We start from the raw sequence: 12,253 nt of genomic DNA on the forward strand, positions 1-12,253 counted from the left end.
GAAAAAGATTTCATCACTTATCACACATATGCTAGATATTAATATATACCTTTTAGTAGTCTTGAGTCACATGTTGAAATAGAGAAATTATATGTTCTGAAATTTTTGTGTTTAATTAGGTAGAAGAATGGGGACCGTTTGATTTAATATACGGTTCTACCCCTCCAATTGGTCAAATCTTCAAACATCCACCTGGTAAGAGATATTTTGAGACATTAAATGACTATCTCCTGCAACTGTCTTTATATACATTGTCCCCTTATCTTCTTTGCCATTGTTCCTTTTTTCACCCACCTGTTAGAAGTAATGGATATGGTGGTACAAGCCTATGATCCCAGCCAAGGCCAGTAGATCTTTTGAGTTTGAGAGTTTTGACTTCTATTGGGCTCAGCTCATAGGGATGTGGTGGTGAACCTATGGCACACATACCAGATAAAGCACTCAGAGCTCTCTCTGTGGATACATACACCGTCACCCCAGCACAGACTTTGCCAGAGTTTGTTACTAGAAAGCCAGAGGAACATGGGGCTGGGCTGCTTCCCTCCCTCTCTACATGTGTGCCTGAGGACATTTCTCACATAACCTACCACTCTAAAAGGTTCGCTATCACTGCCATAGTGTATCTACACTAAGTTGTGCTCTAATAAGTGAGTCCCCAGGATGGGGTTGTTTGAGGAGGGGTCAACTAGCCTATGTCATAAACAGAGCAAGCCAAAACTACCCTGAGGAGGATCAGAGTTGGATTAGCCTACTGAGAAGCCCCTGAATGTCTACCTTAGCTGAGGCAAAGAAACAATAAAGAAAAAGAAAAAAAAAAGAAAAAGAAAGAAAGAAAGAAAGAAAGAAAGAAAGAAAGAAAGAAAGAAAAAAAGAAAGAAAGAAAGAAAGAAAGAAAGAAAGAAAGAAAGAAAAAGAAAGAAAGGAAGGAAGGAAGGAAGGAAGAAAGGAGGGGTTGGGAGGGAGGAAGGAAGGAAAGAAGGAAATATATGAATAGATCTAAGATTGCTATTGTTTTTAACTTTCTTAACAACTTATTGTTATTGGTCTCAGGATAAAATACACAATTAAATATGATATCTAGGAATCTTAAGAGTCCATTGCTGAGAAAAAAAGGAGTTTCCCAGGAAAGCTAGACAAGCCAGGCAATGCTGAAAGCAATAGACATTTCTTTTTGATGAGTTGATGAATCCATAAAGGGAAGGCCCCATGACTTAACTGGAGACAACCAAGAGAATATCAGAGAAAGTCATCACAAGAAGTGGGAAAGGTATTAGGGCAGCTTCCATAGGACTTCTACATTGAGACTAAAACATACAAAGTAGAGGGCAGCTGGGTAGCTCAGTGGAGTGAGAGTCAGGCCTAGAGACAGGAGGTCCTAGGTTCAAACCTGGCCTCAGCCACTTCCCAGCTGTGTGACCCTGGGCAAGTCACTTGACCCCCATTGGCCACCCTTACCAATCTTCCACCTATGAGACAATACACCGAAGTACAAGGGTAAAAAAAAAACAAAAAACAAAAAAAACATACAAAGTAGAGCTGGAAAGGAGAAGGGAAAGGGCCAGATAAGACCAGTCACAAAAAGAGAGGGAGAAGACAATTGTCTTGAATTTCTGAGTGCCAATTCATTCTATGCTTCAGGGTAACTTGCTTGGCTTGGGAGTTTGGAGATAGAGATAATTCCGCCCCAGGATTAGAGATGCCCATATTTTTATAGGGTAGGGAGGGGTTCTGCTCAAGAAGATCTGATGTTTCTAGCTTGGAAAAGAAGATTCTAGATATAAGGGATTTTAGAGAAGGAACAGGGAAGAAATGAGGGTTATCAGGTAGAAGGAGCCATCCCTTCCCCATAGGTAGAGATTGCTAGGGAATATATAACCTTTTGGGGAAAGGGGGAATTTTGCTGAAATGCTGCCTTTTGCTCTCTCCTACTTCATTCTACAGAGAGAGTCGTTGCACAGTAATAAAATGATCCTCAAAATATAAAACAACCCAATCAGAAGATTCTCACAGAGTAAATGCCTTCTGTTTTTAGGAATTAATCTGGCTTTGTTCCCTGTAGAAGGAGAGTATGTATGTGTTACCATATCTAAATAATGCTTTTAGTGTTTCAGTTTGTACCAATGCATGAAGAAAATAACTCATATCACTCCCCTTCACTTGGTACAGAGATGATGAACAATGGATGCAAAATTCTGCACACTGTCAAAAATGGTCAGTGTTTTGATTTGTTTCAATTATCTTTTTTGTCTGTTCAAAAGAAAGTTGCATGCAAGATATATTAGGAAATTAAAATGATATGAAATAATAAAGCATCAATAAAATATTTTTAAAAGAATTCACAACAGCCATAAAGTTATCAAAAAACTCAGTGGGGTCTATTTTCTCTGGTACTTTACTTGAATGGATTTTACCCATTCCTTTTGTCATGGAAAGGCTAAATGTGAGGAAAGCAATGAAATAAGAAACTAAGATCCAACCAAAAGTAAGACTATAATTTATTATCTAGCATCAGATAATTCTCTTTTCCCTTTGGCTCTATCATACCCACTCACATTTTTAATTCATCCTTTATTTTCAGGGTCTATGTTGCCACTTTCTCATAATTTTCAGAGAAAGGCATTCTAAGATTATGTCATTTGTTTCTTTTCTGAATAATAATTCTCTTTCCTTATTTTCTGCTATTCCTAGTATGGTACTTCCTCCAGTATTACCGAGTCTTACAATATGGGAAGCCTAATATGAACAGTGAAAAGCCGTTTTTCTGGATGTTTGTGGATAATTTGGTCCTGACCGAAGATGATAGAGAAATTGCTTCTCGATTCCTTGAGGTATAAAGAAGCTGTGTCTCAAAGTCAACTAACTAAAGAAATAGAATCTTTTTTCTAAAGGACCCCCAAGTCTTTTCCTTATTTAGTAACATAAAGTTTGCCATTATGTACTAGGAAGTATGTACTCTTAGGTGCTATTTGTGGACACACCTAATAGTATAAGTTATTCGCCACAAGCTAAAGGCTAAAGCCTTATTATCTTTGACCTGAAAATGTTGCAAAAATATAATCTCAGTTTCTAGTAGTGAGGTATTGTTCTAGAGTATCATGAATTTAGCTTCTTGATTCTTAAATCTTATCATAATCATAGATGTTGGCCTATATGGAAAAGGTGGGCATCATAACTTTATGTGGATGTGGAATATCCTCCAAAATTACTTTTATAAAAATAATATAATTCTTTCCTTGAAGAGACAATATCATGTTGTTTCTCTTCCTCCTCCTTCTTCTTGCTCTTGTTCTTCCTCCTTTTCTTCCTCCTGCTCCTCCTCACTTTCTTTCCCTTTCCCTTTTTCCTTCCCATCCTCCCCACCTTTGTTTGTCAGGATATTTTTCCATACCAAATATCTAAAAATCAAAAAATATGGCAAATATTTTTAAAATTTTGATTCACACTAAGTTCTGGATGATCTTATCTTCCTCACTGGCTCATGATTCCAATCTATCTCTGTCTCATCTTTCTTTGACACTAGTTCAATCTATAATGATAATCCTTTCCACTTCAATGATTTTCAGTTCAAGATTATGAGTCATAATCTTATATGAACCTTCTGACTCTTTCCTTCTTAGACTTCTTCCTTCCTCTTTCAAGAGTCTTCCTCGGTTAGGGTTTAATTTCTTTTGAAACTATTTCTCTTCCTGGTTGTAATTTTACTTTGAAGAGGTAAAAAGTCAAGTATAATGAATATATTATTCATAGCTATGAATACCCTATAGGAAATAAGGAATTTTTGCCCTAATTTATATTCTAATAAAAGGAAAATATTTAAATTCAACTCTTTTTTCATGACTAGAAAAACATAAAGAAAAAACATAAAGTAAGATATTTTAGTTTGGGGTATTGAGATGCAGATGCAGGTCTATAGCACATTGGGAAGACTATGTGAAGAATTTATGGAAGGCTGTGGACAAGAATGGCACAAAATAAGTAGGGATAGTTAGGGTGCACCTCTGCTCTGGTGATGGTAGTGTCCACATGAATGAGATCATGACGTATCATTGTCTCTAAATCTTGCTCTAGCATTTGGTCTCTATTTTTTAAAATGTGTATAACAGTGTCACTAAGACTTAGAATGATTATGATGTTTTATACTTTACAAAACTCACTTAAAGATTTAAGAAACTGAGATAGCCATCATTTAGATCTGGAATCAAGTTTTCATGTGACATTATTCAAGTCATATATTTAGCATATCACAGTGGTTCCTATTAGGGAGTACAGCTTCTCAACACTGAGGATATAAGGGATGCCAGTTTATTAAGCTGCTTGCACAAAGGATTGCATCCACATTTAAATAATTTCAAATGAAAGCAATTTTCATATGTACTCCTCATGGAGTCATCTGAGTAATGTAAACAGAACATTGAGTTAATTTATCAGATTTTGGATAGTCTAGTCTAGACCCTGGTGAACATATTTTGAACAAAAGAGATTATTCTACTTTTGCACTGCCTGTAAAGTCACTCAGATCATGATTTAGGATAGGGCATGTGGGAGAGGTTGTTACTTACTATTTAACATATACTCATACATAGTGACATTTTCCCATTTGTTAAGACTGATCCGGTGACTATATATGAAATGTGTGATGAGATGGTCGAAAATGCAGTCCTTATATGGAGCAACATACCACCCATGCAAAGGTGATGTAAAATATGGATTTTTAATTTTTCTTTTCACTATTTATTTTGAGAAATAATGAAATCATATTTGATGTTCAGTCAAACTAAGTGGAAACAATCAGGAAAGATTTTAAAGACATAGGATACTAATTATAACATAGAGCCAATATAGAGTGCAAAGGTAGTTACAAAATCCTTTCTGAGAAGAAACTTCATAGATTTCACCCCAGAGTCATTGACCTGGATTACGTGCCCTCCTCTTAGGTTGCTCTTCTCAGTTTTATCCTGAAATGACCTTATCACTGTCCAGTATCCCAACCTCAAAGGTAGTATCAGGACATTATAGCCTCCATAATTCCAGTACCTTATTTCCCTGAGATCTTGAAAACAGAGAACTTTTAGTGATGCCTTTTGTTTAGAAAACAGTTGTGGCGATCCTTGGTAATCACCATACATGTCATTTGTAGTGAGGTTAGAGCAATTTCTTCTGAAGCTTCCAATGGAGACAACATGGCACAATGAGTAGTGTTGGACTTCTATGAAACTTACTAGCTCAGAGACCCTTACCCTCACTAAGCCTCAGTTTTTTTTTCCATCTATAAAATGAGGATAATAGCACTTTCTTAAAAGGGGTGATGTTAAGGTCAAATAAGAGAATGTATATTGAGCAATTTGCTAATCTTGAAGTCCAATATAGATGGTAGTGATGACAATCCTAACATAATGCCCCATCATGGTATGAAGGTAATCCTAAATTCTTCCCAGTTTATCTGAGTTGGAAAAAACTATATGTCTTTTAGGTGACAAAACTCACAAACTCTGTCTACTATGTGAGAGAGGCATTGCTATTTGCCTTGGCAAAGGCAATACATAACCTGAAAAAATTATGGATTATTGATGTAGTTGAAGTATTATTCTAAGCAGAAGAAAATTGCCCACTGAACCAAACCTATAATTTTCTTCTCTTCCTCATCCACTCTTTTTCTCAATGAAAGATTGGATTTAATTAGTGTTAGATTTGGTGGGGAGAGAGACAGAGTAGAGAAGATAAAGAAGATAGCCATTCCAACTCTTCCCCAGGGTCCTATGACATACCAACACATTCCATATGATCTTTCACTGCTCTTAAAATACTCTAACTTGGACTACATAAGAATCCTACAGCTCTCTACTGGAGCTAGATAACCATGGTGTCCTTTATGATTACTATGTTTGGAATTTGGGAGGAGGTGATGGGAAAGATTATAAGCAACATATTTTCATTGGGTTTGCAACAGTAGCCCAGGACATGAAAAATTATTTCCCAGAAAAAAAGTTGGATCATAAATTCTCCTCTTTTTAAGGAATTTTTTTCAGAACTTTTTTTTATTGGTTGGAGAAGACAAAATCCACTAAAATCAGCATATGAAATCTTTCTAAAAACAGCAAAAGACCAGAGAGGAACTTTTCATTGGCAGCCAATTCCAAAATGAACATGCCGAAGTGGTTATTATTAAGATGCTTAATGACACTATCCCCACACTGAGACTTTACACTTAACCTAGATAGGTAAAACATAGGTGAAGAAGGATGGAAAGAAGGAAAGAAAAGTCAAAAGCTCCAACACAATCTTTTTGTCCCTTGACCTCACATTGCCAAGTACAGAAATTGCCTATTTATACCAAATGGTCTGAACCAGAAGCCAGAAGAATGAACTAAATGAAACATAGTATTAGGAAGATTATATTCAATTATATAGTTCTTGAAAGTGACTGACATCTAACATACTCAAATATCCCCCCAAAGATAGTTGTTCTACTTTTATATATTCAATAAAATACTATAAACTTTATACATATGTGTGTTTCCTAATGTAAAATATCTCAAATGTTAGGATTATTTATTTGTTGATGAGTATGTGGAAAAAGAATCCTGAACCAGCCATTTTATAGAGAAGGAAACTGAGACCAAATGAGATGAAACTACACTTCCAAATCTGTGTAAACAGTGAAATATTACTAAAACGTTGGACTTCTGACTATAGTTCCAGTAGTCTTTCTATACACCAATTTTGTATCAAAGCTATTTACTTCATTTGTTCCTGAGTAAGGATTACCTGTGATCTTTTATTTGCCCTAGGCTTTCTTTTCTTATTTCTCTTTTATTTTGTGTTTGTTTGTTATTAATTAAGTAGGGAGCATCCCATGACTGATTTCAGGATTTTTTTTTTATGAAAATGAGGATAAAACTTTCTTGGGAAGCCTGAGGATATGAGTTAGTCAGTCAATCAACAAATATTCTTTAAATGCTTACAGTAGGGGCACCTAGGTAGCTCAATGGAGAGAAAGCCAGGCCTGGAGACATGAGGTCCTGGATTCAAATTTGGCCTCAGATACTTCCTAACTGGGTGATCCTGGACAAGTCATTTAACCCTAATCGTCTACCTCTTATCACTCCTCTGCCTTGGCACCAATGTTTCATATTGATTCTAAGACAGAAGGTAGAGGGTTGTGTTTTTTTTGTTTGTTTGTTTGTTTGTTTTTAATGCTACAGTGTGTTTAGCAATGTACTAAATGCTGTGGATGCAAAAAAAACAAACAAACAAAAAAAAAAGTTAAAACATCATCCCTGTTCTGATGGAGCTCACATTCTAATGTGGGATAGAAAATTCAAACAACAATATAGAGACAAAAATGGAAGGTAATCTCAGAAGGGAGCCAACTAGGTGGCACAGTGGATAAAGTACTAAGTCTAGAGTCAAGAAGACTCATCTTCCTAAATTCAAATCTGACCTCCTACACGTATTAGCTTTGTGACCCTGGGCAAGTCATTTAACCCTGCTGACCTCAATTTCCTTCTCTGTCAAATGAGCTAGAGCAGGAGATGGTAAACTACTCCAGTAGCTTTGCCAAGAAAACCCCAAATTGGGTCAGGAAGAGTCAGACATAGCTGAACAACAGCAACCTCAGAAGGAAATCATGTGGGCCAGTTCCATATGAAGAGAAGCACAGAACTTTCCTATAAGCATCACATGTTTCAAGTCAATTTCTGACTACATAATATAAAGAACACTTACACACTTCCACTATTCAGTTTTTTAAATTACTGAAGAAAATTAGAACCTATAAATATTGAGTCTTAATGTGTTTCAAATTTTTTTAAACATTTTTGGCACCATCCTGCTCTCCTAGTTTTTATTCCTATCTCTTCTTCATTCTATCTCCTTCCCACACCAGTCCTCAGTTCCTTCCTGTTTGGGCCCGGGGGTAGTGTCATTTGCTTGTTTTACAATGCCATAATAACTTTTCCATTGTTTTTGTTTGTTTTTGTAGCAATAATTCACCTTTGACTTCAGACTGGGATTTGTCTCTGCTAACACAGGACATACAGAAGTTGGAGGCTTCTTCTCTGAGGCCAGCTGGGCTTGTAAATAAATATTTTCTCCCTCTGAGAGAATATTTTAAGTGCTTTTCCTAAGACCATACCTCTTTATGTCAAGTGCATGATTCACCATAATGAAAAAGATTGTTTCTTAAAATATAAATGTCTGCCATCATTCTGCTTTCATGTGTTTTTTGCTTCTTTTCTTACATAATCTTTATTATTTGCTTAGTTATTGCTATATTTTGTCTTATCTTTGTTTGTTGCTTTGTTTTACTTATGAAAAGGCTACCCTAACTCCAAAGTTGTTTGCCCACATTACTTAATATCAAAAAGCCTGAAAGTATGACTTTTCTATTTTCTCTTGTTAAAGATTTGTTATATACATTGAAAAATCTCCTGAAACTATTTTGTGTGTCATAACTTAAACACTTTTTATATTATATATCTAATATATACATAAATATCTTATATACATCTAATAAAATATATTTACTAAAAGACATTAATCAATTTTCATGTTCCTTATTTATAATTATAGTACAATTGATAGCATTATATCAGAGCATTCCATTCATATTGGTAAAAGTCAATCAATTCAAATGTCTCGGATTCAAATACTGTCCCTGTGACCTATAATTTACATGATACTGAGCAATTAATCCCTTCATCTCTCTGGGTATCCATTCCTTCATCTTTAAAGTGAGGAGGTTAGACTGGATGACCTCTAAGTCACTTCTAGGAATAAGTCTATGATCAAAAACTGAAGTTTATGTAGGATCATGGTGTGAGCCTGGAGTTCAGTGTATACTAGAGAATATAAAGTCCCCAGCATTTACATGTGTGCCTGGGAGACCCAATACTGTAAAAATATAGATGACTATACCACTATGCCATTACCGAGGGGATTAGGAGGTAAAGGGAAGAGAAGGAAAAAGGAAGCTGAAATCTCTCTAAAGGCAAGAAGTGTCAGTAGTCAGGGACCAGAGGGTATAGATGCATGCCTAACTGGAGCTGCTACCAAAAGAGGTATGGCTGTCTTCCTTTTCTAAGAACTAGCAAGTGGGGTAGCTAGGTAGCACAGCAGATTGATAACATGCCAGGTCTGGAGTCAGGAAGACCTAAGTTCAAGTCCAACCTCAGATACTTACTAATTGGGTGACTCTGGGAAAGTCACTTAACCCTATTTGCCTCAGTTTCCTCTTTGGAAAAGGAAATGACAAACCACTCCAGTATCTTTATCAAGAAAACCTCACATATGGTCATGAGAAGTTGAACATGACTGAAACAACTGAACAACAAATACAAAAAGTGATGTTTCCCTCTTCAACCTAATTGGAAGTTGGAAGTAGGGCCTCTGGCCTCCTTATCTCATCCAGATTGGAAGCTCAGTGGCTACAAGCGGTTAGATTAAGAGCTTTGACCTACTCCTTAGGCAGCCTGGTATCCCTCCTGCTCTCAGAGGATCATTATATTTATGCCAGATTTAGTGCAACTACCTGTTTATCTTAGCATATTCCAGATTAGAACTCTAGAGATCAAATTCCCTGTTTATATGTCTTCCCCATTAGACTTGGAGCTCTTTATGAGCAGGGATTGTCCTTTAGCTCTTTTTGTATCCCCATTTCTTAGCACAGTGCCTAAAGCATATTAGGTGCTTAACAATTATATATATATATGTATATATATATACATAGATATGTAAATATATTACTGTAGGACAGTTGAGAAGGTGATTGTAGTCAAGCACACCCAGAAAAGGAAACTTCCTTTTTGAAACACTGAGATTTCTCCAGATGGAGGCTCAAAAATGAACCAAAAAGATTTTTTAATAAATATTATTATAGCTCCCTGAAAGTAGGGAAAATATTAAGTCCCACAAATCCTGTCCTTTACAGGTTCTGCTGGGTATAAATGAATTAGCAGTGTTAGGAAGAAAGAGGCTTGGTAAATAGAAACTCTCTCCCAAAACTCCTCTGAAGCAAGATTCTACAGCAACTTTCCTTTCTTTTCACAGAACAGAGAGAGGCATGTGACTACCAGAGAGTCATGCCTGAAGGAAAATGTTGGGAAAGAGTAGCTCTGCCCACATGAAGTTTGGGTGCCAGACAGAGGGAGCAGCTATTTCTTCTCTTCTGCCAAACACCTCTAATCACCAAGTCATTAACAAAAGCATATGACCTCATCCACATTTACAGCCTTCCTCCCATTTGTTTTCTATTCAAAATCACTCATATTAACTGCAGCCAAATTATGTATTTGCAATATATTATGTGCAAACTGAAAAAAAAATCAATATTGGAAAAGAAAAACAAGAGGGCAAATGAATGTAGCAGAGTGGGGTCATGAGTTATTCAGAGAGATTTCTGATTCTTCCCAGCCCATTTTAAAGAAGCCTTGAAGAAGAAACCTACGGAAATTTAAAAAAAAAATTCACCTTACATCATTTGCAAAATGTTACAAAGATTAAAGAAAGAAGAACATACCCATTAAGAAAAATTAGCATTGAATCACAACCATTTTAAAGTAAGGTTTAGTACCAGCAGTGAATTTTGCCAACCTAATAAAAGCTTCGTGGTGTTATTCAGGCATTTCAGATATGTCCAACTCCACATGATCCCATTTGGAGATTTCTTTGGCAAAAATACTGGAGTTATTTGCCACTTCCTTCTCCATCTCATTTGACAGATGAAAAACTGAGAGCTTCCATGTAAAATAAAAATATTACAAGAAGCCAAAAAGAGACAATTCAGATATCAAGGAGCACCAATCAGGATCACACAGGATCTGGAAGCCTCCATACTAAAAACCTGCAAGGCTTGGAATATGATATTCAGAAAGGCAAGAGAATTGAGTCTATAACCAAGGATCACCTACTCATCAAAAATGACTATATACTTCCAGAGGAAAGTATGGGCAATCAACAAGATAGAAGATTTCCAAGTATGTGCATGGAAAAGACCATGACTAAATGGAAAGTTCAATATCCAACAACAAAAAACAAAGAGAAACATGAAAAGGTAAATAAGAAAGAGAGGGGAAAGAAAGAAAACACTTATTTTAAAATTTGCCTCTTTAAGGACTTTAATAAGATCAAATTATTTGTATTCTTATATGGAGAAATGTTATGTGTAATTTTCAAAAACTGTATTCACTATTATAGTAATTAGAAGAATTATTCTTCTAGGGAGAAGTTGGAGCACTAAATGGTCTAAGATGAGACAGGGTGGGGAAAAAAGAAGGGGGTGAATAGTAGATGACACCAAGAGAAACTTGAATTAATAAGAAAAATAGGATATTCTATACCACACAAAGAGAGCATGGGAAGGGGAGGGGATGAATACTATTATAAGAAGGAGAGGAAGAGAGCATTAAGAGGCAATATTTAAACCTTACTCTCAGTGTAATTAACCCTGAGAGGGAAGAGTAGCTATATCCATTGGGATATAGAATTCTATCTAAGCCTACTGAGAAAGTCAGAAGGGATTAACCAAGGGGGGCAGGGGAGTGGCAAGGTCAAAAAAGGGAGGGGAGGAAAGGGGGGAGGGAATTCATTAGGCCTTAAAAAATAAAAAGAGGGGAATAATAAGGGAGGGGCAGCTGGGTGGCTCAGTGGATTGAGAGCCAGGCCTAGAGACTGGAGGTCCTAGGTTCAAGTCCAGCCTCAGACACTTCCAGCTGTGTGACCTTGTGCAAGTCACTTGACCCCTATTGCCCACCCTTACCACTCCTGGGCCAAGGACAGTCCCTAGCCTGGATGAAAAAGGAAGAGGGTTGGGCGTGGGGCTAGCAACCCCACCCTGTAAAAACTACATCTGCTAAAGAAACTGCAACCTAAAGTAGGGGCAGCTGGGCTAGCTCAGTGGATTGAGAGCCAGGCCTAGAGACAAAAAGGTCCTAGGTTCAAACCTGGGTTCAGACACTTCCCAGCTGGGTGACCCTGAGCAACTGTGTGACCCATTGCCTACTGGTTGTGGCCCTATGCTCCTAGAATGGAGTCCCAGGATAAAAAAATAAATAAATAAAATAAGGGAGGGGGTGGAAAGGGTAGTAAATCAAGGGAGGGGACAAGGGGGACCGATTCAAAACAAACCACTGGTTTAAAAGAAATAGCATAAGAAGAAGGGGTAGAACTAGGAGAGGATACCAAAATGTTAGGGAATATATAACTGATAATTATAACTCTGAATGTGTATGGGATGAACTCACCGATAAAACAGAAG

The 12,253-nt window shown here is 36.8% G+C and overlaps 1 protein-coding gene across 1 annotated transcript in view; it reads left to right on the top strand.

Moving 5' to 3' along the window:
- DNMT3L (DNA methyltransferase 3 like) overlaps positions 1 to 8,126 on the top strand; it is a 44,636-nt gene extending 36,510 nt beyond the window's left edge. The window contains exons 10-14 of the mRNA XM_044669225.1: positions 120 to 195; positions 2,104 to 2,211; positions 2,689 to 2,828; positions 4,606 to 4,691; positions 7,982 to 8,126. Of these exons, the coding sequence (XP_044525160.1) occupies positions 120 to 195; positions 2,104 to 2,211; positions 2,689 to 2,828; positions 4,606 to 4,691; positions 7,982 to 8,126 (555 nt within the window). The remainder of the gene's footprint in view (positions 1 to 119; positions 196 to 2,103; positions 2,212 to 2,688; positions 2,829 to 4,605; positions 4,692 to 7,981) is intronic.
- Positions 8,127 to 12,253: the final 4,127 nt, after the last annotated feature.

This window comes from Gracilinanus agilis, chromosome 3 (assembly GCF_016433145.1).
Source record: "Gracilinanus agilis isolate LMUSP501 chromosome 3, AgileGrace, whole genome shotgun sequence".
In the NCBI taxonomy this organism is placed as follows: domain Eukaryota; kingdom Metazoa; phylum Chordata; class Mammalia; order Didelphimorphia; family Didelphidae; genus Gracilinanus; species Gracilinanus agilis.